This window comes from Bos mutus, chromosome 10 (assembly GCF_027580195.1).
Source record: "Bos mutus isolate GX-2022 chromosome 10, NWIPB_WYAK_1.1, whole genome shotgun sequence".
In the NCBI taxonomy this organism is placed as follows: domain Eukaryota; kingdom Metazoa; phylum Chordata; class Mammalia; order Artiodactyla; family Bovidae; genus Bos; species Bos mutus.
The window spans coordinates 70,228,101-70,252,515 of NC_091626.1; the positions used below are offsets into that span (position 1 = coordinate 70,228,101).

The 24,415-nt window shown below is 41.4% G+C and overlaps 1 protein-coding gene across 10 annotated transcripts in view; it reads right to left on the minus strand.

Moving 5' to 3' along the window:
- Positions 1–24,415, minus strand: part of STARD9 (StAR related lipid transfer domain containing 9) — a 121,278-nt gene that overhangs the window by 88,123 nt on the left and 8,740 nt on the right. The window contains exons 4-6 of one of the 10 annotated variants that reach the window (XM_070378135.1): positions 19,955–20,159; positions 17,402–18,729; positions 16,076–16,268 (exon numbers count right to left, since the gene is read on the minus strand). The exons of 6 other annotated variants lie outside the window; for them this stretch is intronic. Coding sequence is in view for 2 of the 4 variants with exons in the window: in XM_070378131.1 (XP_070234232.1) it covers positions 17,402–17,503 (102 nt within the window). In the remaining 2 variants the exon portion in view is untranslated. Of the gene's footprint in view, positions 1–16,075; positions 17,292–17,401; positions 18,730–19,954; positions 20,160–24,415 lie in introns of those variants that run through there. 3 more of the 10 variants (XM_070378131.1, XM_070378132.1, XM_070378136.1) reach the window with 3 other exon arrangements.

Genomic DNA, 24,415 nt, shown 5'->3' on the forward strand with positions numbered 1-24,415 from the left:
TTACCAGGGATTGAACCTGGGACCCCTGCATTAGGAGCATGGAGTCTGAGCCACTGGACCACCAAGGAAGTTCCAAGCCACTTGTGGCTAAATGATCACAAAATAAGATTTTCTTAATAAAAATATATTTCTGATATATTAGTTAACCAGAAATCACTGTCAACTTCATGTACATTAAAAATTTCAAATTATTCAGTATATTCTTTCTTAGTGTCTAAAGATTTGGCAATGGCAGGACTTGAAGTCATCTTTATGAATATCAATTCTTAATGCCCACACTGGTAGATGTAGAAGATACAGGAGACTGTTTATAGACCACAGACCTAACTAGAAGACACAATGGCGGGAGGCACAGGGCTCTCCCAGGAAGTCTTAGGGACAGGACACACAGAGTGGTTTTTCCATAGCCCACTCTGGTATCAGCATGTATTTCAGAATTCTTTAGTTTCCTACCACACTCTTCTGACCAGCTTTGATGGTATAGCAGGTGCTGTATGTTCTACATCTATATATAAAACATTTGGATTTCTTTACTATTTTCATGTGTACCAGCCAATGGGTGTGCTTTAACTTCCAAAAGTTAGTATCTGTATCTCTTTGTCTCTTTTTTTGGAGGACTGCCCTCAGGAACTCCTTTTAAGAGCCAGATGTTCTTCAAAAGGCAATTATTACCAGTGACTGATGGATGCAGGGAAACTCAGGACATTTTTGATTGCTGTTGCTGTTCAGTCAATCAGTCATGTCTGACTCTTTGCAACCCCATGGACTTCAACACACCAGGCCTCTCTGTCCCTCACCATCTCCCAAAGTTTGCCCAAGTTGATGTCCACTGCATCAGTGATGCCATCCACCTATCTCATCCTCTGACGCCCTCCTTTCCTTCTGCCTTCAATCTTTTCCAGCATCAGGGACTTTTCCAATGAGTCAGCTGTTCACATCAGATGACCAAACTACTGGCATTTCAACCTCAGCATCAGTCCTTCCAATGAGTATTCAAGGGTTGATTTCCCTTAAGATTGACAGGTTCGATTCTTGATTCAGAAAACTCTATACTCTGAATCCGCCTGCAATGCAGGAGACCCCAATTCAATTCCTGGGTTGGGAAGATCCACTGGAGAAGGGATAGGCTACCCACTCCAGTATTCTTGGAGTTCCCTTGTGGCTCATCTAGTAAAGAATCTGCCTGCAATACAGGAGACCTGGGTTCGATCCCTGGGGGGAAGAACCCCTGGAGAAGGGAACGGCTACCAACTCCAGTATTCTGGCCTGGAGAATTCCATGGGGTCGCAAAGAGTCAGACACGACTGAGTGACTTTCACTTCACTATACTCTGTCTTCAGAGCATGTCTATGGAGTTGCTTGGCCTCCTCCTTCCTGTCCTTGCTAGTCTCAGTTCCCCACCCTACCAACCACTTCCTTTTCCAGCAATACTTCCTAATAAATGACCTTCACAGCTCCTCATTTCTGGGTCTGTTACTGAGAAAGCCAGACAAAAACCAGCCCACTCACAGCTCAAGGACAGAAAGGCTATGCAGTGCTACAGAAAAATGTCAGGATTTGGACTCAGGAGACTTCAAATGACAAAGTTCCCAGTTCTGCAACTTATTAGGTGACAGCAGTCTTTATCCTCTTCTAAAATATAGAAACAGGGACTTCCCTGCTGGTTAGGAATCTGTGCTTCCACTGCAGGGGGCACAGGTCCAATTCCCGGGTGGGGAACTAAGATCCTACACCCAGTGCTGCCAAAAACATAAAAAATAAGATGTGGAAATAATGGTACCTACCACAACAAAATTTTGTGACAAAATATGTGACGATTACAATATATGTGAAAGCACTTTGTAAACTAAAGAATATCACACTGGGAAGAAGTTTGCTCATTAAGATAATGCGTTTCCCAACTGATCCTTCCCCCAACCTATACTTATGACTATGTTTCCCCACTGTCTACATATAGTAGAAAATTTGTAAAGTGGTGGTTCTGGATTTTAGAATGTATTGTATCACCTGGAGGGCTATTTAAAAAGCTTAATGGATGCCACCCCTAGAATTTGGATTCAGTAGGTCTGAGGTAGAGCCCAATAAGTTCCCAGGTAATATCAATCTTGCTGATGTGGAAACTTCACTTTCTTTGAGAAGGAAAACTTCAGCCACCTCTGCAAAGTGAAACTGATAAGAAGTTTACAATGGTTCTACGTTACTATAGAAAGAATTTATAGGAAACGAAGACTAAGCCTTAAAAAACGTTATTGTTCTTTCCCATGCTGTGGATATATGTCCTCATCTTATGAAATAAACATGTGCAAATGAAGTTGGCTGTGAAGTAAACTTCCGTAGTGGAAACTGTATTCTACTTCAATGCCACATTGACTGGCATTTAGATTTAAAAAAAAGAAGAGGTTCAGACAGTTGCCAATCTAGTGTTATGACAGATGTTAAAGTAACAAGAACAACATTTATTCACTACTGAAATATACTAGATGATATTCATAGCACTTTAGATACATTAATAATTTACTCCTCACAATAATCCATGAAGTTGATACTATTATCATCATTTTACAGATGAAACAACTAAATCAGAGAGCAGTCCAGAAAGTTGCCCTGTCACACAGCTAGCAATGTCAGAGATGGGGTTCCAACCCAGACTCTGTGGCACTACAGCCCAGTCTTAACAAAAACCACAATTGCATGATGCATGACTTTTTAAAGTCATCTTAAAAAGTCATCATAAAGTCTGCCCAGTTTACAAAATTCTAACTCTATGACCTTTCTTCTTATCAGTTCCCCTTTATGTATATACCTTCCATTTCTATGTGGGCCATGTGATCAAGCGTGAAGCTACCCTAAGCAAAAGCACAGCTTCCCAGAAAGCTTGCCAACTGCTCTGCTTGCATGTGGATAATAACTCATAATGCTGGGCTGTAATATAATCCTACATACAACAGTTAAATCTGGCATACACTCAGCCTGAAGAGTACCAAAACTGAGGAGGATACTAAAGCAGCACACATACTAAAACCTTGCTAATCTACTCTGTTTGGAAGATGTTCTCTGTAACATTATTTTTTATAAAGAAATGCACCTGTTCACTTTCAGTATATTTTATAAATGTAAAACACAAAGCAAAAACAAACTAAAATGGGGAATTCCCTGGAAGTTCAATGGTTAAGACCCTGAGCTTCCAATGCAGGGGGCATGGGTTTCATATCCCTGGTTGGGGAACTAGGATCCTACATGACTCATGGCATAGCCAAAAAAAAAAAAAAAAAAAAGAGAGAGAGAGAGAACACACATCAAAATGAGAGAGTCAGTTCCTAGGCAGGTTGATAAGGAGTCTAGGGGTCCCCAAGGAGAGAGGGGTCTGGAATTCTCAAGGAGGAAGAAAGGACAAACTTTTTTTCTTTCTCCACATTCCTTAGGATTATATAACAATAATGTATCCCATGTAAGGACAGTCTCTGGATTAAACCTTCTGTTATCTTAAAATGTAAATTATGGGAGTAGACCTGGTCTTTACAAGGATGTATCCTGCCTGAGGACAGTGTTATCTTAAAATGTAAATTATGGGGGTAGGTCTGATGAGGTCTTTACAACCTCCAGACATTCTTTGGATTATATAACTTCATTGTTAACACTAGCAAGCGGGTACTCTTTCCGCCCCCTTCTGATGCCTATGTCAGAAGCTTTCTCTATCTCCTTTATACTTTAATAAAACTTTATTACACAAAAGCTCTGAGCGATCAAGTCTCGTCTCTGGCCCCAGACTGAATTCTTCTCCTCCAGGGGCCAAGAATCCCAGTGTCTTCGTGTGATTCAACAACAAGCTTTCAAAAACGCATTTCTACAGCCAGAAATCAGGGGCTGAATGTAAGAGAAGGCTAATAGGATACTAAGAGCTGCAAGTCAGAAAGAGAAAGGAAGGGTGAGGAGAAAGCCAGGAAAGGCTGTGTTTGGCCTGCCTGTCCTCTTCAGAGATTAGCAGGCTAGGTAGGGACATTATTTCTCCTGTCAACATTGCAGAGCATACAGTGGAAAAAAGCCCCAGGAAAGAGCTTTACAGTATATTTTAACAGAGCACAAGTGGGACTTCTGAGGTGCTGGTAATGCTCTATTTCTTGATCTGCATACAGGTTATGTAGGTATGCTCAGTTTGTAAAAGTTCAAGTGGATAGAAACTTTGAGCTTGCTAGGTAGGTAGAATAGGGAAAAGGAGTCCAAAATGGCGGTGGCTAAAAGACAAGGCAGGTCTGAGGACCAGAGTGAAGACTTCAAGCAGAGCAAACAGAACAAACAGCACTCCTGGCTAAGCCCAATTTGCATAGGGCAGGCCCAGGTGGAGGAAAAAAACATATAAAAGGAGGAGCCAAAGCGCTTTCTCTTGGACTCTCTCTCACGCGTGCGTGCGCTCTTTTCTCTCTCTCTCTCTCTCTCTCACTCTCCTGCTATCTTCTAAATAAAATAGAGCTGTAACACTGATTTGCCTAAGAGCTGTAGCACGGTTTGTCCAAGACCTGAGAGCTGTGACGAGCCGAGGGCTTTAATGTCCGTTGCTCCAAATCTTTGTTGTGACGAGACAAAGAACCGAGGAACGTACACTCGCGTGACAAGCTGTTCACTTCTAATACGTGCACTTTTCTGTGCATATATTCCACTTTAAAGTTTTAAAAAGCAGTTCTGTTTTTCTTACCAGCAAAAAATAATGACATACATCTGTAAAGAATCTTTTCACCATACAGTTTCTTCTACTATAGAACCTTGTTTGTGACACATTGGTCAAGCATGGTGAACAGAGGCTAGGGTCACTCACATTCACTGAGGCCTTTGGTCCACTCTCTCCCCGCTGGACTACTTAGAGTGACATCACAGTGGGAGAGGAAGAAAAGAACAGCATTTCCTCTCTAGCTTTTTAAAATATATATATATAATTTATAAATTTTTTTACTTTTGTCTATGCTGGGTCTTTGTTTACTGTGCGGGCCTTTTTCTGGCTGTAGGGCTGGGTGTGCACGTTTCAGTAACTCCTGCTCCCAGGCTCTAGAGGACAGGCTGAATAGTTGTGCTGCAGGGGCTGAGTCGCTCTATGGCATGATGGATCTTCCTGGCGCCACGATAGAACCTGAGTCTCCTGCGTTAGCAGGCAGATTCTGTACCACTGAGCCGAAAGGGAAGCCCTCCTCTCAAGGTTTTACTTTCCTCTTTGTCCTCACTCTCTTCTTCCAAAATGTCCCCCTGTCCACCCCCATCAATCTCAGCAGCCAATTATGCAGAAGAGCAGCAGTCCCAGGAGTTGAACCCTTTGATTCAGGGCTGCCCTAGGCTGACTGTCAGGAGCAAACCCAAGCTGGTCCCACAGTACAAAAGGGATAAAAAGCACATCACGTGTCTGAGGCACCCATGCACACCACACAGTACGTGCTCAGTTAACAATGACTGAATAAATGAATACATAACCCGTGGACCCAATCCAGAGTACACACCATAAATGGGTGCTGAATCCAATTAAACAATAGCTGTTCTCTAGGTCTCCCCTGAGTGCTTCAAGCATTAATTCTGCATACGTGATCTTAGGTGAAGACAAACATCACCAAGTCAGCATCCTCCACAGAGCACTGCCTTAATATTTTTTAATGTGTTCACAAGGGCTCTTTACCACCTTCTGTAATGAATCCCCTCAGGCAGTAGTCTGACAGGCAGTCAAGTAGGGCCAAGCTGCTTCAAGTCGTTGGGAGTTGCAAACATTACTTTTATATAAGAAGAAAACAAGCCTGGAGGATGGAGTTTCTGTTTTTAACTCTCATTCCTGCCTAAGTGGAAAAAAGTTTTCCTGCAACTATGCTGCTAGGAGCAAATTTCCTGTTTTTAATACTGTTTAGTCTGAATGGGTCTCTAGAGACCAATCTTAATGCTGGAGAAGCAAATGAGCTGAACCCCCCAACATGGTTCCAGTTTCACAGTCGGGCTCAGCAGCCCAGCTGAAGCCTATATCATTCTCAGCAATCCAAGGTCTGGTTAAAGAGATTAATTTCGTGTTGATCTGAACAGCATCTGCCTCCTGCATCCCACCGGCAGGCAGCTTCCCCCTCTCGAACCACACTTTCCTCCTCCAACCCTGAAGACTGCCCTACTTTGCAAAAGACAGAGCTGCATGTTAGAATCACGAGACTTCAAACCACACTTGTCTTGCGGCGCTTCTTGTACCTCAGATCTTTATCTCAAGTCACCTCAACCAAATAAAGTGTGACTCCAGCCTTAGCCAATAGCCCTGGAACAAAGGTGCTTCTTGATGTTGTCACAGGCACTTATTAAAGTGCATACAAAAGACAAAAAAAAAACCTAGATGATCAAAAAGAGACCTGACAGTGTTGAGCACTTAGCTCAAAAGTCATCTGTTGGTGATGACCCAGAGATGCACTGACACAAACCTGGAGAGTCACTCAGAAACTTGGGGCTGATTTTCAAAGAAGCATAGTTGATAAACCTCTAAAAGCCCTAACAAGCTGATGAATGCCTGAGAGACTCATTCTCTTTGGTGTATAAATGCTATGTGGAAGATACTGAGCAGATGAGGTTCATCTTCATTGAAAAATAAATATTTGGAAATTAAAGCAGGTGGAATTTAGGATAGAACTAGAAAACAATATAGGATTTCATCTCATTCAAAAACATATATTAAGATTCTTCTGGATTCAAACTGGAGGTCCTGCTTTCATCTTTCCCTCCCCAACATGAAACTGGACATCCCAGGGTATTTCACAGATGAGGAAGAACCTACTTAGAAAAAGAGGTACCACGGGCTTCCTTGGCTGCTCAGTGGTAAAGAATCCACCTGCCAATGCAAGTGACATGGGTTCAGTGCATGGTCCAGGAAGATCCCAAATGTCACGGAGCAACTAAGCCCATGCACCACAACTACTGAGCCTAGAGCCAGTGCAGCACAACTACTGAAGCCCCCAGACCCTAGAGCCCATGATCCACAACAAGAGAAGCCACTGTAATGAGAAGCCAGTGCACTGCAACAAAGAGTAGCCTCCACTCACCACAACTAGAGAAAAGCTTGTGCAGCAATGAAGACCTAGCATAGCCAAAAATAATTCAGTTCAGTTCAGTCGCTCAGTTGTCTTCGACTCTTTGTGATCCCATGGACTGCAGCACACCAGGCCTCCCTGTCCATCACCAACTCCCAGAGTTTACTCAAACTCATGTCCATTGAGTCAGTGATGCTATCCAACCATCTCATCCTCTGTCATCCCCTTCTCCTCCCACCTTTAATCTTTCCCAGCATCAGGGTCTTTTCCAATGAGTCAGCTCCTTGCGTCAGGTGGCCAAACTATTGGAATTTCAGCTTCAACATCAGTCTTTCCAATGAACACCCATGACTGGTCTCCTTTAGGATGGACTGGTTGGATCTCCTTGCAGTCCAAGGGACTCTCAAGAGTCTTCTCCAACACCACAGTTCAAAAGCATCAATTCTTCAGCACTCAGCTTTCTTTATAGTCCAACTCTCACATTCATAGGTGACTACTGGAAAAACCACAGCTTTGACTAGACGAACCTTTGTTGACAAAGTAATGTCTCTGCTTTTGAATATGCTGTCTAGGTTGGTCATAACTTTCCTTCCAAGGAGTAAGTGTCTTTTAATTTCATGGCTGCAGGCACCATCTGCAGTGTTTTTGGAGCCCCCAAAATAAAGTCTGACACTGTTTCCACTGTTTCCCCATCTATTTGCCATGAAGTGATGGGACTGGATGCCATGATCTTCGTTTTCTGAATGTTGAGCTTTAAGCCAACTTTTTCACTCTCCTCTTTCACTCTCATCAACACCCAGTTGTGGATGTGACTGGTGATGGAAGCAAGGTCTGATGCTGTCATTCTCCATCAGAGGACAGACAGAGTGAAAACCACAATCACAGAAAACTAACCAATCTAATCACATGGACCACAGCCTTGGCTAACTCAATGAAACTATGAGCCATGCCATGTAGGGCCACCCAAGACAGACAGGTCATGGTGAAGAGTTCTGACAAAATATGGTCCACTGAAAACAGGAATGGAAAACCACTTCAGTATTCTTGCCTTGAGAACCCCATGAACAGTATGAAAAGGCAAAAATAATTTTTTTTTTTTTTTAAAGAGGTAACAAAAAAAAAAGGCTGACTTCCCTGGTGATCCAGTAGTTAAGACTCCACACATCCATTGTGGGTGGCACGGGTTCAATCCCTGGTCAGCGACCTAAGATCCTGCATGCCACGTGGTACAGCCAAAAAAGAAAGAGGTACCAGGTCATACTGAGTTGTGCCAGGAAGGAAAGGAGCAACCGGCTGGCAGGGTTAGTGCACAGATCCCAGGTTCCTTCATGGGCACATTTCACCACTTGTAAAGTCCACTTCAAAACCTGGCTACTGGGGAAGAGTGGAGAAGTAGCTCCAGAAGGAATGAAGAGGCTGAGCCAAAGCGGAAACAACACTCAACTGTGGATGTGTCTGGTGGTGAAAGTAAAGTCTGATGCTATAAAGAATAATATTGCATAGGAACCTGGAATGTTAGGTTCAGGAATCAAGGTAAATTGGACATGGTCAATCAGGAAATGGCAAGAGTGAACATTGACATTTTAGGAATCAGTTAACTAAAATGGACGGAAATGGGTGAATTTAATTCAGATGACTATTATATCTATTACTGTGGGCAAGAATCCCTTAGAAGAAATGGAGTAGCCTTCATAGTCAACAAAAGAGTTTAAAATGCAGTACTTGGGCGCTATCTCAAAAACAACAGAATGATCTCAGTTCATTTTCAAGGCAAACCATTCAACATCACAGTAATCTAAGTCTGTGCCCCAACCACTAATGCCAAAGAAGCTTAAATTCAATAGATACATAAAGATGTACAAGACCTTCTAGAACTAATACCAAAAAATGGTGTCCTTTTCATCATAGTGGACTGGAATGCAAAAGTAGGAAGTGAAGAGATACCTGGAGTAACAGGCAAGTTTGGCCTTGGAATACAAAATGAAGCAGGGCAAAGGCTAACAGAATTTTGTCAAGAGAAAACACTGATTATAGCAAATACCCTCTTTCAACAACACAAGAGACGACTCTACACATGTACATCACCAGATGGTCAATACCAAAATTAGATTGATTATATTCTTTCCAGCTGAAGATGGAAAACCTCTATACAGCCAGCAAAACTAAGACCAGGAGCTGACTGTGGCTCATGAGCTCCTTATTGCAAAAGTCAGGCAAAATTGAAGAAAGTAAGGAAAACCACTAGGCCATTCAAGTATAACCTAAATCAAATCCACTTATGATTACTACAGTGCAGGTGATGAATAAATTCAAGAGATTAGATCTGGTAGACAGAGTGCCTAAAGAACTATGGATGGAGGTTCATAACATTGTACAGGAGGTGGTGACCAAAACCATCCCAAAGAAAAAGAAATGCAAAAAGGCAAAATGGTTGTCTGAGGAGGCCTTACAAATACCTGAGGAAAGAAGAGAAGCAAAAGGAAAAGGAAAAAGGGAAAGATATACCCATCTGAATGCAGAGTTCCAGAGAATAGCAAGGAGGAATAAGAAAGCCTTCTTAATTGAACACTGCAAAGAAACAGAGGAAAATAGAATGGGAAAGGCTAGAGACCTCATCAAGAAAATAGGAGATACCAAGGGAACATTTCATGCAGAGATGGGCACAATAAAGGACAGAAATGGCAAGAACCTAACAGAAGCAGAAGAGATTAAGAAGAGGTGGCAAGAATACACAGAAGAACTATACAGAAAAAGGTCTTAATGACCCGAACAACCACAAGAGTGTGGTCACTCACCTAGAGCCAAACATCCTGGAGTGTGAAGTCAAGTAGGCCTTAGGAAGCATCACTACAAACAAAACCAGTGGAGGTGATGGAATTCCAGCTGAGCTATTTCAAATCCTAAAAGATGATGCTGTGAAAGTGCTGCACTCAATATGTCAGCAAATTTAGAAAACTCATCAATGACCGCAGGACTAGAAAACATCATTTTCATTCCAATCCCAAAGAAGGGCAATGCCAAACAATGTTCAAGCTATCACACAATTGCACTCATTTCACATGCTAGCAAAGTAATACTCAAAATTCTCCAAGCTAAGCTTCAACAGTACATGAACTGAGAACTTTCAGATGTTCAAGCTGGGTTTAGAAAAGGCAGAGGAACCAAAGATCAAATTACCAGCATCTGTTGGATCATAGAAAAAGCAAGGGAATTCCAGGAAAACATCTACTTCATTGACTACACAGAAGCCTTTGACTGTGTGGATCATAACTGTGAAAAATTCTTCAAGAAATTGTAATACCAGACTACCTCACCTGCCTCCTGAGAAACCTGTATGCAGGTCAAGAAGCAACAGTTAGAACTGGACATGGAACAACAGACTGGTTCAAAATTGGGAAAGGAGTACATCAAGGCTGTATATTGTCACCATGCTTATTTAACCTATATGCAGAGTACATCATGCAAAATGTCAGGCTGGATGAATCATAAACTGGAATAAAAACTGCCAAGAGAAATGCCAACAACCTCAGATATGCAGATAATACCACTCTAATGGTAGAAGTGAATGGGAACTAAAGAGCCTCTTGCTGAAAGTGAAACAGAGTGAAAAAGTTGGCTTAAAACTCAGCACTCAAAAAAATAAGATCATGGCATCAAGTCCCATCACTTTATGGCAAATAGATGGGGAAAAAGTGGAAACTGACAGATTTTTTTTCTTGGGCTCCAAAATCACCACTGATGGTGACTGCAGTAATGAAATTAATGGACACATGCTCCTTAGAAAGTTAGACAAGTCTAGACAGTGTAATAAAAGCAGAGATTTCACTTTGCTGACAAAGGTCTGTATAGTCAAAGCTATGGTTATTGCAGTAGTCATGGGATGAGAGTTGGACCATAAAGAAGGCTGAGTGCCAAAGAAATGATGCTTTCAAATTGTGATGCTGGAGAAGACTCTTCAGAATCCCTTGGACAGCAAGATCAAACCAGTCAATCTTTAGAAATCAACTCTGAATATTAATTGGAAGCTGAAGCTCCAAGACTTTGGCCACCTGATGCAGAGGGTCAATTCATTGGAAAAGACCGTGATGCTTGGAAAGAATGAGGGCAGGAGGAGAAGGGGGCGACAGAGGATGAGATGGTTGGATGACATCACCAATTCAATGGACATGAGTTTGAGCAAACTTCAGGAGATAGTGAAGAACAAGGAAGCCTGGTATGCTGCAGTCCATGGCGTCACAAAGAGTTGGACGTGACTTAATGACTAAACAATAACAACATCTTGGATCAGAATAGGTAAAACGAAGCATCCATTTGCTATAAAGTAGGAGCTATTTCTTGCATCTCAGAAAGTGACTGGGTCAACTAGTTATTTGAGGGGTTCAGTAGAAAACACCCTGACTCCACCTGTAGACAGCACTTGCTTCAGACACAAAATTTAAAATAGATGGTGTTCTCCGTATCTCAGAGAAAAGCATCAACAGGAAGGATTGAAACCACATGTTCCTCATTATGGTTCCTGGATCCTTTCTTATGATAAATGCAAAGTTCAACAATTCAAATTCTTCTAATTGTCAGCTAATTCATATCATACTTCAAATATCAGAGGCAAGCACATAGTCAGGAGGAGTTAGGGCACACAACCAATGGCAGGGGTAGTGGAAAGAGCAAGGGCTTTGCAGACACCAGATCTGGGTTTCAATCCGGACTCCACCTCTTAGTGTGGACCTAAAGAACTTACCCTAACCTCTTTGAGCCCTGTTTCTCACATCTATAGAACAGAGATGGTAATAACCCACTTTATGGGGTTGCTGTTTAAGAGTGAATGAGAGGAATTAGGCACTCAGTTCAGTACCTGGAATACAGTAGGTTCTCAAAACGTGGTATTTTTTTCTTTCTTGCCACTTATAGGATTCGTTCATGAGAACATTCTCCAAAATTAAACATTATTTTTCCAAACCCTGAAATCGAGTCTCTAAACTCCATGCAAATGGTGCCAGATGCTTATTAAAGGAGGAAGCTGCTTCTATTTTCTCAAAAATCTTTAATGTGGGAAGGAAAGGAAAAGCAATACCAGCCAGAACCCACTACATGTTTGTGCTTTAAACCATAACACCACCACAAGCAAGATGGGGTTAGTTTAATAAGGAAGGAATAGTAAAGAGAAAAAGAAAAAGCAACTGAGGGTTTCCATTTCGGTCAGATCTCTTCTCATCTGAGCAGAACCACTACCTCTACCAACAGCATGGAAGCCACACTGGCTCTTACCCCACATCAACTCAGCACATATCCCCAGAAAGCTTTTCCACTTTGTCTAACCGCCCAACTACAGAGGAAAGAGTTGAGCAATGAAATGACTAACAAAGGAATAATCTCCCAACTGCCAGGAAAAGAAGCAAGAAAAATGAGTTTGCGCACACACTTCTTTTACCCTTTTGCTCCTACGGACCAGACGCAAGGGACTGTTTGTATACAGATGATCATCTTATCAGTGAGTCCAACCAATTCTGCCCTGAAATCAACTTCCTAGCGGCTCTGCCTTTTCCAGCTTCTAAATACAGACTGGGAGATGCCTGGGCACATCTGGTCACCATTTGATTTCAGGCTTCTATTGTGTTCATCTGTGGGGGGAGGTGAATCTATAAATAGCTCATATTCCTCTGCCTCACACTTGAAAATTGAGAAACCATCCACTCTGCCTTTCCTGCAGAGAGAAGAGAAGTTTTTACTGAACCCAGCTCTCTCATAATGATCAGAAATCAAGTTAATATTCTGTACAGCCAGGCTCAATCAAATGATTCATAAACCTATTTTATAAGACTAAGTGGTATCTAGAATGAAACCAGAAGGGAGTGAAATCAAGTAAAGATGAGCGAATGACTCATGTGATGCTTTTGAGAAGTCACTGATCTTTTTGGAAACTCACCAAATTGTGTAGTTAAATCCATGCATGTGAACCACCACCTTCAAGTCTTAAGGCCCTTCTCACCTTTGGAAAAGAACTACATGTTCAAATCCTATTCAGTACTGAAAAGAGAAATCACCCTGTGGACTAGACTTGTTGACAACACCCCCACTCCCAATGAAAAAAGGCTAACCTCTCTCTTCAAGATTTTTCAAATGTTTAATAAAATATTTACTACAGTATTTACCACACTGTAAGATAATTAACTCTATGTACCTGTCTCCCTCAAGAACTAAGTTTTTCATGGGTAAGTACAATGTTTAACTCTTATGGATTATTTCCAGTGCCTTGCACAATTCTTGGCTTATTTTTCAGATGTAGGTTGAATGAATGAAGAAGGTGAAATAATCACATATTATAGGATCTTAGTGAACTTTCACAAATAAGACATCAAACTTAATGTTGATTTAATGGAGAGGTAAGAGAAAAGGGTTAAAAGGTAAAAGCAAACAAAAAAAAAGATATAAACACATTCTTTCCCTTCATCCCCACACCTGTACAGGATTCTGCATGTGTCTATGCTAAGTTGCTTCAGTCCTGTCCAACTCTATGAGACTCTATCAGCTTTCACCTGCCAGGCTCCTCTGTCCATGGGATTCTCCAGGCAAGAATACTGGAGTGGGTTGCTATGACCTCCTCCAGCGGATCTTCCCGACTCAGGGATAGAACCTCACTTTCTTAAATCTCCTGCATTAGCAGGCAGATTCTGTACCATTAGCATCACCTGACCCACTCCAGTGTTCTTGCCTTGAGAATCCCAGGGACGGCGGAGCCTGGTGGGCTGCCGTCTATGGGGTCGCACAGAGTCGGACACGACTGAAGCAACTTAGCAGCACCACCACCACCACCACCTGGGAAGCCCCTGCTCAGGACTCTAAAAAGGATATTTTTGCTGGAAGCTGAGCTTATGCAAATATGTGTAAACCACAGACTAATTAGAGCCAAGACACAATAATGACCACCCCTAACTTCAGATCTTGGAAAAGAAACTTCTGAAACACTATATATAGTTCTGGCACAAAAGTACAAATAGATCAATGAAATAAAATAATTTTAAAAGAGACCCCAGGTATACCCAGGAATTAAGCAAATGATAAAAATGGCTTTTTCATATTGTTGCAGAAAGGGGGACCCCTTCCAGGGCCCAAAAGGGGTTTTTTCCCTAATACTCGAAAATGAATTGTCCAGGGAGACACGCGTGCTGACAAAACAAGAGACTTTATTGGGAAGGGGTGCCTGGGCAGAGAGCAGGAGGGTGGGGGAACCCAGGAGGACCGCTCTGCCATGTGGCTTGCAGTCTCAGGTATTATGGTGATGGGATTAGTTTCCAGGTTGTTTCTGGCCAATCATTTTGACTCAGTGTCCTTCCTGGTTGCTCAGCCAAGACGGATGCCAGTGAGAAGGATTCTGGGAGGTGGTAAGACAGGTGGCATCTTCTTTTGACCTTTCCAGAACTATTCCTATTGGTGGTGGCTTATTAGTTCCATGTTCCTAGTAAGGAACCTCCTGTCATAAAATAACTCATCCAAATGGTTACTATGGTGCCTGGCCAGGATGGGAAGCTTCAGTCAGTGTGTTTCCCGTAACATTATTAGCGGAGAAAGGACGGATGTTCAAGCCCCACCTCATTTCCTTCACCAAAAAATTTCAAATGGATCAAATATTTAAATTAAGAAGATAAATTCATTAGTATACCAGAAAAAAAAAAAAGCAAATACTTTCATAACTTCAGAATGGCAGGCCCTTCTAAGCTTAATATACCAGAAAGCCACAGAGAAAGGTCAATAAATTTGACTACATTTAAACACACACACAGGGGAAAAATTACAAAATCAAAACAAAAGTAAACAGGGGAAACAATTGCAACATCTATGACATGGAACATTTTCCTTAATATTCTAACTGCTCTTAAAAATAAGAGAAAGATGAACAGTACAGTAGAAAAATGGGGAAAAATACATGAACACATAATTCACAGGGAAGAAAGTATACAAATGGCCCAGAAACATACAGAGATGCTCATAAAATATAACATAAAGAAAAACTAAAAATAGGATACCATTTCTAATAAGACAGGCAAAGATTAAAGAGTTTGATAACACATAGTATTGACAAGGAATGTGGTAAAGTATTCTGATACACTACTGTTAAGCATGTAAATTGGTATAATCTTTTGGGAAGGAAATTAGACAAAAATATATTGAAATTTAAAATATACTACTTTCCAAACAAGCAGCTATACTACTAGAAATTAAAGACGCTCACTCTAGTATTACAGAGAACAGCAGACACATAATATAATACATATTATATAATATCAGGAATCCATAATTATGGAATTATAATTATATATAATATATTCAAACCATACATCACTAGAAAAATAATTAAACTACAATACCTTTGTACGATGGAATTCTATATAGCATTAAAACAATAGGTATTGCCTATTGTTTTAATAGGTATTGCCTATTGCCTATAGGTATTGCCAATAAATTAGGGCCAAGATAAGGTGATAAAGTAAAGCCAGTAGAAAATAAAATATACAGTGTAAGCCTGTTAGTACTTTTTTTTTTTTTTAAAGATAAGTGGTTAATAAAAATAAAAAAAAATAAAGATAAGTGGTTACCTCTGAAGAATGAGACCAGTAGGGAAGTATGAAAGGGGAAGGGGTTTGGGGTTTTACATTATACCCTTCTGGACTGTTTGAACATTTTCCAGGTAGCTTGTATCATCTTTAGAGCAAAATATTTTAATTAATTAACCTACTAACACATTTTATGCAGCTGTCTGCTTTCTGCTGAGCAAAGAACTAGAGAGAGACCAGTCCCATTTCTTTCCCGACACTTTCTGAACCCTTTTCGGAACACTGCACTTAGCAGGGGCCTTTTGTTGGTCAGCTGGACTGGCTCCCCGCAAACAGGACCACTGAAAGGTGCTGAGAGGGGACCAGACACAGGCTCACTGTGCAAGTATGTGGAGAGAGTTCAGCGCCTGGACATGCAGACCAGGTGGCTCCTAATGGAGAAGCTTACTGTTATCAGTCTGCCTGTGAACACGTGTCCACTGTGGTGAATACACAGACCTTTTGTTCAAAGGGCTGTTCTTCATTTTACATCCTCTTGTTCGGGTGATTTTGCAAATCAGTTTTTCCAAAGATCCTCAAAGTGATCATCTCTCATCATGCCTCTCATCTTCAAGCAATCAACTGACAATCCTTTTAAATCCAGGACAAATTCAAGTGTAAAGGAAGTGGAGTATAGGGCAACTTCTCAGCACTGCAGGAACAGCAAGGACATGTCTCAGGATCTCTATCTGTATTTATGCTTAGGCTGCCCCAAGTTTCCAGCTGACTATCAAGCTTTGGGCATGCCACTCCTATACACAACCTCTCTCTCCAGGCTAAATCTCAAGGACTCCAGATAGTACCAGAAATTCCTTGTTACCCTTGGCTCACAGAGGAGAAAAAAAAAATCCAAACAAGCTTTTGCCTTTTATAAGATTTCTCTCATTTCTGCTGTTCATTTTTGTACAGACATCCAGCACCAACAGCAAGCATTAAGTGTCAAGGATCTCAGTTCTTCAAATTTTTTTCTAAGTCTAAAAGCTACCCTTTAAAGACTGACAATCAAGTTTCTAGAGAGGGGAAAAAATGAGTTTAGATGAAGCCAAAAGAATGACCTTATTCCTTTAAAATCCAGCCCATGGACACGCTTATGGAGCCAAGCAGCTGTGCTGTTGGCAAAGGGAATGTGCTGAAATGAAACACTCATGGTAATCTCCCTTCCCCCACTCAGGCCTGCAGAGCCCCATCCAATTATTGCACAAAAAGGCTTTTTCTTGTAAAATTCTCTCCCTTCTACTTCTGTCTCCATCTTGGTTGGGAAGAACTAGCACTAGCGATGGAATGTACACAGCTCTGCAAATATTCATGAGAAAAATCCTTTGACGCCCACACGCTCCCCAGCTGCCCTAGCACATATATGCATTAGGGAAAGGGATGCACAGAGAAATTCATAGATGTCTGTGGCTCTCTAGCTTAGGCAAACTGCAAGGCCTTCTCAAAATAGGCCACAAGATTCAGGAAGGCAGAGTCCTGCTTGTTTCTCATCCATTGAACCATAAATGAAATTATCAATCCGCTAACCACTGATTGATCATTTAAGACGTGCAGCACTGGAAATACAGAAACAAAGAGAACTATGTATAAATAGTGCAGCATTTGAGAGCTTGGAGTTCGGAATCACACAGTCAAAGGTTTGAATCCTGGCTCCATTACTTGATTGTGTGACCTTCAAGCAAGCTACTCAACCTATCCGAGCCTGTTCCTATACCCAAATTAGAAATGATTATCTACTATAAAAAATGATATAATCCTAACCCCTCTGTAAACTCTCAAATTCCTTCTCACCTTAGTTTCTTCTTCATGTTTTCCCATTCTCCTGCTCCTCCAGGGTCCCTCTTCAGTTTCAGTAACTCTTCCACCTTCTTTCCTCTTCTCCAAAGCCTTCATTCACATTCCAAGTACAGCAGAAACAACAAAAGTGAGGGTCATACTCCTCTCTGCCTCACCCTACTTACTTTCTGAGGCAGGAGGTCATAGGTCAATTATCATCTTATAATGGGTTGCAGTCCCCAGACAGAAATGTTATTTCTGTGGAAACAGTAAGTAGCCCCCAGCCTGGTCACAATGTTGTTGTCGTTGTTCAGTCGCTAAGTCGTGTCTGACTCTTTGCAACCCCATGAACTGCAGCACACAAGGCTTCCCTGTCCTTCACTATCTCTCTGAGTTTGCTCAAACTTATGTCCATTGAGTCAGTGATGCCATCCAACCATCTCATCCTCTGTTGTCCCCTTCTCTTCTTGCCCTCAATATTTCCCAGCATGAGAGTCTTTTCCAATGAGTCAGCTCTTCCCATCAGGTGGCCACAACACTGGAGCTTCAGCTTCAGCATCAGCCCTTCCAATTAAAGGGTTGATTTCCTTTAGAATTGACTGTTTTGATCTCTTTGCTGTCCAAGGGACTTTCAAGAGTCTTCTCCAGCACCACCGTTTGAAAGCATCCATTCCTTGGTGCTCAGCCTTCTTTATGGCCCAACTCTCACATCCATACATGATCACTGGAAAAACCATAGCTTTGACTATACAGACCTTTGTGGCAAAGTGATGTCTCTGCTTTTTAATATGCTGTCTAGGTTTGTCATAGCTATTCTTCCAAGGAGCAAGTGTCTTAATTTTGTGGCTGCAGTTACCGTCTGCATTGATTTTGGAGCCCAAGAAAATGAAATCTGTCATTGTTTCCACATTTTCCCCATCTATTTGCCATGAAGTGATAGGACTGGATGCCATGATCTTAGTTTTTTGAATGCTGAATTTTAAGCCAGCTTTTTCACTCTCCTCTTTCACCTTCATCAACAGGCTCTTTAGTTCCTCTCTGCTTTCTGCCTTTAACATGGTATCATCTGCATATGTGAAGTTGTTAATATTTCTCCCAGGAATCTTGATTCCAGCCTGTGATTCATTCAGCCTGGCATTTCTCATGATATACTCTGCATATAAGTTAAATAAGTAGGGTGACAATTTACAGCTTTGAGGTACTCCTTTCCCAATTATGAACCAGTCCGTTGTTCCACATCCAGTTCTAACTGTTGCTTCTTGTTCTGCATACAGGTTTCTCAGGAGGCAAGTAATGTGGTCTGGTATTCCCATTTCATCAAGAATATTCCATAGTTTGTGGAACTGCTCAAATTGAAGAAAGTAGGGAAAATCACTAGGCCATTCAGGTATGACCTAAATTAAATCCTTTATGATTATACAGTGGAGGTGACAAATAGATTCAAGGGACTAGATCTGGTAGACAGAGTGCCCAAAAAACTATGAATGGAGGTTCATAACATTGTACAGGAGGTGGTGACCAAAACCATTCCCAAGAAAAAGAAATGTAAGAAGGCAAAGTGGTTGTCTGAGGAGGCCTTACAAATAGCTGAGAAAAGAAGTGAAAGGCAAAGGAGAAAGGGAAAGATATACTCAAGAGAATAGCAAGGAGCGATAAGAAAGCCTTCTTAAGTGAACAATGCAAAGAAATAGAGGAAAACAACAGAATGGGAAAGACTAGAGATCTCTTAAGAAAATTGGACATACCAAAGGAACATTTCACGCAAGGATAGGCACAATAAAGGACAAAACTGGCAAGGACCTAACAGAAGCAGAAGAAATTAAGAAAAGGTGGCAAGAATACACAGAAGAACTGTACAAAAAAGCATATGTCACATTAGAGAACCTATAATAGTAGGCGTTCAATGCCGCCAAATACTACTAGATGGCTACAATGCTATGTCCTCATCTTGATGGAGTACAGAGCCAGGGAGAGGCCCAGTCTCAAGAACAAGATCTTTCCTTGGGATTCTGTTAAGCAGCACACTTCCTGCCCTGCAGGAAACTCTGTGTTGCAGTTCACGACCCTGTCGCTAGAATAAGCAACAGACATTTCCATACAACATCAAGCATAATTCTGGACTAGCCAAAAAGAAAAAAACACCCTATAATTGCTATTTTTGTCTCTCTATGCCTTTATCCTTCAAATATGTGTCATGATGGTCTCTAGTATTTCTTCTAACACCAAAATTCTGGAATTCTAAAGTCAAAACTATTTAGCTGGATTCAAAAACTCTGCACAAGGTACTCTTCATGTCCTAATTACAAACAGTGTTTTGTAATTTAATCCAAAATTTCTCTATTTTTTCCTTTTTTTTTTTTTTTGGCTGTGCTGCACAGCTTGCGGAAACTCAGTTGCCTGACCAGGGATTCAACCTGTGCCCTCAGCAATGAAAGCGCAGAGTACAAACCACTGGATGGCCAGGGAATTCTCTTCTATTTTCTCCTAATGGCAATGAAGACCAGCTTGTTCTAACGCTGCATAAACTTAAAATCATCATGCTCCATACTTGCAAAGCACTATTGTCACCTGTCTTTCCTGTCTCCGGAGCAATGTTCTTCATTAAATAATCACACACATGGCGTGCACTACACTGACAGTAGCTTTCCTCTTGGTTCCTGAAGCCGGCCCTTTAATCATTTTGGGATGTGTGGGGTTTTCCTCTGAAGCCTTTCCAGGTGCCTAACATCCTTAAACTGGAGTCCAGGACTGGAGAGTATGTTCACCAAAGAACCTGTAACACAAACATACATGAATGCATGCACGTCACACACACACACACACTGCCTCCATCGTGGCCCCTGCCAGGGCTCTTTGAGGGTAAGCAAGGATGGTCTTTGTGTGTTGTGTGATGTTCAGCGTATTGTGGACATGTAAACAACAACAAACACAATCACAGTGCTACTAGAATTTCAGTTTTGAATTTGGTAGTTGTGGGGAGGAAATCTCTGCTCACTCACACAACTTTTCATGTAGAAAAGCTACAGGCATTTTAGGCATTGTGTTTTAGCCAAATAACAAAAGCACTTTAAAATAAAGATTCCCAGGAGTATAGAAGCAATTACGTTCCACAAGGGCTGGGTGGTTTTTTGTTCCTGATTGGCTTTCTGTTGACTCAGTCTGCACTTGTTTTGACAGCCACTCACAGTCCTTGGTGGGTAAAGCTGAGCTAATGCTCTTCATGGAAATTTTTACAAACACGTAATCACCCAAACACAATATGCTTGAGCAGAGGACTCCCGCTCCAACAGATGTTCCTGACCGGGAGGAAGGGAGGGAAGTTAATTTTCCAAGTGGAGCATGCTGGTCCCAGAAGTGAGCACAACAGATTCAAAGATTTTCAAAACTAGTTCAGCTCTTAGAAAGAAGCATGAGCCTTGCTTCTCTTGTACTGTGATAGTGATAATCACAGCCCAAGCCACAAAACTCATGACCTCATTTACTCAACTTCTAGTTGCCAAGCCCTAGACTGAATACTTCACATCATTCTTTCTTTCCTCCTCACAGTAACTCCAGCTAAAAAAACTAAGAGAGGTTAAGTTATCTGTCTGAAGAAAGCCAGCTAATAAGTGGCTGTGCCTGAATTCAAATCCAGTTCTAACTTCAAGAGTGCTCAGTCACTTGTAGTGTCTAACTCTTTGTGACCCTGTGGACTGTAGCCCACCAGGTTACTCTGTCCATGGAATTCTCCAGGCAAGAATACTGGAGTGGATTTCCATGTCCTTCTCCAATACATTGAATGGGGGTACCCAAATCTGAAGTCTGTAAATGAATTCATCTCTTAAGTAAGGTTATGGCAAAATCAACAAGAAGTGAATTGCCCTGATGGATAACACATTGATTGCACAATCTCTTGGGAAATATGGCATCATCTGTATGGAGGATATGATTCATGACGTCTATGTTAGAAAATGTTTCAAAGAAGCAAGCAGCTTCCTGTGACCCTTTAAATTGTCTTCTCCATGAGGAGGAATGAAGAAAAAGACCACCCATTTTGTAGAAGGTGGAGATGCTGGCAACTGGGAAGACTAGATCAACAGGCTTATTAGAAGGATGAACTAAGGTATCTACCATAATTATTTTCGCAATCTAGTCAGTTAATAAACAACGATTGCTTTCAAATTGGAAAAAAAAAAAAATGGAATGCTGATGTCCATTACCCCACGATTCTGATGTCAAATCAGATAGTATAATCCCCTGCCAATCCCCATTCACCATAACCTTTTCTCTCTCTTTCCCATCATCCCTTCTCCTCAATTTTCCTTCTCTTCCTTTTACTATATACCTCTTTCTATATTTTTATAAAAGAATATGAACTTTGCATTCACATGATCCTGCGTTCAAATCCAAGACTCATTTTCTTGTTGTGTGACTTTGGGCAGATCATATAATCTCTTTAAGCCTAAATTTCCCCAACTACTGAAAGAGGATAAAATCTTCTCCATTTCAAGTTGAAACGGTGGAAACAGATAACACGTAGAAAGAGAGAACCAGGTCACTAGTAGACTAAACGAGAATTGTTTAATGTTGAGAGTCAGTGAGGCTTGGTGGACACAACACACAATTTAGAGCCGGGCTGTCTTGGGTTTGAATCCTTGCTTCACTACTTATTCACTGGCTAAGTGACTCAGGTAAGCCTTGTAACCTTTCATGCCTCAGTTTCCTTATCTATAAAACGGAGTAAAACATATGTTTGATAGATTTTGGGGAGAGAGTCAAATGAAATGATAAACATTTAGGATCTATAGATAATTAACGAGGAAGCTGCCTCTCAGAAGAACTTACAGTTGACTTGCTCTCTACAGACTCATATTTGTTGACACCTGATCTATGTGTTTAAGTGTGTCACCATTAAGGACTGGGAAGTGCTAAAGCACTAAGGAATTTTAATCTTGAACTAATTTTTTGAGGCTGTAACATATGCATAAAGAGAGGAGGTAGAATGACACAACGCAATGCAAAGGCCACCAGAGCAAGCAAGGTTCTAGTCCTGCTTGGGCATTAACTGCCTATATAAGCCTATGTTAGTTATACTTTGTATCTGGAACATAAGAGGGTTGGCCTAGAAGACGGGCCTTGTCTGAAAACATTTTTGATTGTCATATTTAGGACTACTACCAGCATCTAGAGACTAGAGGCCAGCAACACTGCTAAAGATCCTACAGTGCCCAGAACAGATTCCTCACAACAAAGAATTACACAGCCAGAATATTAATAGTGCTGAGGTTGGGAAAACCTGGCCTGGATGACTGCTAGGTTCCCTTCAAGCTCTAACATTCTAAAAGACCATGAGGAGGAGACAGCACCAACACCAAATAGGTGGATTCTCATCAACTTCTATCATGCAATGGTTTATGATGTCGCTCAAAAGCCCCCTAAGACCAGTGGGGAATATTTCAACGCAGATATCTGGATATTTTGAAATCAGTGCTGTATTTCTGAGGGTGATGACAGTCCTTCCTTCATAAAAGGAGGTACAGTCCTCCAGGGACTTGGTCCCTCACTCTTTACAGTTAGAATCAATGTTTTCAAAGCCATAAGATTCCTTTGGGGCAAGAAAATTATTTACATGAGTCTGAATCAAGGTCAGATTACAAACCACAGCAGAGGTGAATCTCAAGTACTCAATACATCATGCTAAGTGAAGTAAGGCAGACTCAAGAGGCTACCTACTGTTATATTACACTTTTACAGCATTATGAAGCAGATAAAACTGTAGGGACGAAAACATTGCCAGGGGCTAGGTGGTTAAGGAGAACAGTCTGACTACAAAGAGGCATGGAAGATTTGGGGGATGATGCACAATATGATCAGAAAGACAGTAAAAAGCACTGCTGTATTTTGGGAGAGGAAGAACCAGATGACATATAAACTCTTTCCTATGTCAAGTCCTATTTTATAACAATCTGCCTCTCCTAACCCTGGTGACCTCAGAGCCATACTGATTAGGGTTAAAAGTCTGGACTCCAATTTCTGTCAGTGATGAATCCCTCCAAACAAATTAGGTGGATCTGAGTGTTGACAACATTCTGGAAACTCTGGCCCTTCTCCAGCCTGTGACAGAGATTCCTTTCCTTCCCGCTCATATACTACCCAATGAATGCCTCAGACTTTTAGTAAACAAACCAGAATAAATTTCAGGAGGCACTGGTTTTATCTCTCTGCACAGGCTTCCTGTCCAAATCCCATTTGATCTATCCACTGAATTTCAAATCAGGCAACAGAAGAGGAATCACATTTATGAATTCCCCTCCTCTATGGGCTTCTGGGTTTCCACTAGATAATTTTTACACACTTAAGCTACATAAATACAAAATATGAGCCTCAAAACAAAATTATACCTGTACAGTGTACACTAAATGGTGATTTTTGTTTTGTTTACATATACTTCCCAGATTATCTATCAAATGTTACACAAAATAGTTAATGTTTCTTATATGCAGAACAGTCCTAGGTATGCCATGGCCAAGAAGAATGGAAGGAGCCATTGGAATGCTCACACTTTCTTCTAGAGGCCACTGTCTTCAATGCCACAGATACAGTCACAACTGTGAACTGCTTTAGGAGTACCTTCCTCTTACTTAAGAGTCAGTTCCTTTCCTGGCTCTTCTTGGAGGATCTCAGTGGAACAATATGAACACCAGTAAACCAGTTACCTCATACATGCTTGAGTATTGGGATAAAAGTCCAGGGCCACAAGACAAGCCTGGATCTGCAAGAGCCCTCATCCTTCAAAGGACAGAGAAGGCTTTGTCGGGGCCAGGTAATACCCACACTGCACCTGCTAAGCAACTTCACTTTCACTTTTCACTTTTATGCATTGGAGAAGGAAATGGCAACGCACTCCAGTGTTCTTGCCGGAGAATCCCAGGGACGGGGGAGCCTGGTGGGCTGCCGTCTATGGGGTCGCACAGAGTAGGACACGACTGAAGCGACTTAGCAGCAGCAGCACCTGCTAAGCATTTATGGCAAATAAGTTATGACTACAAA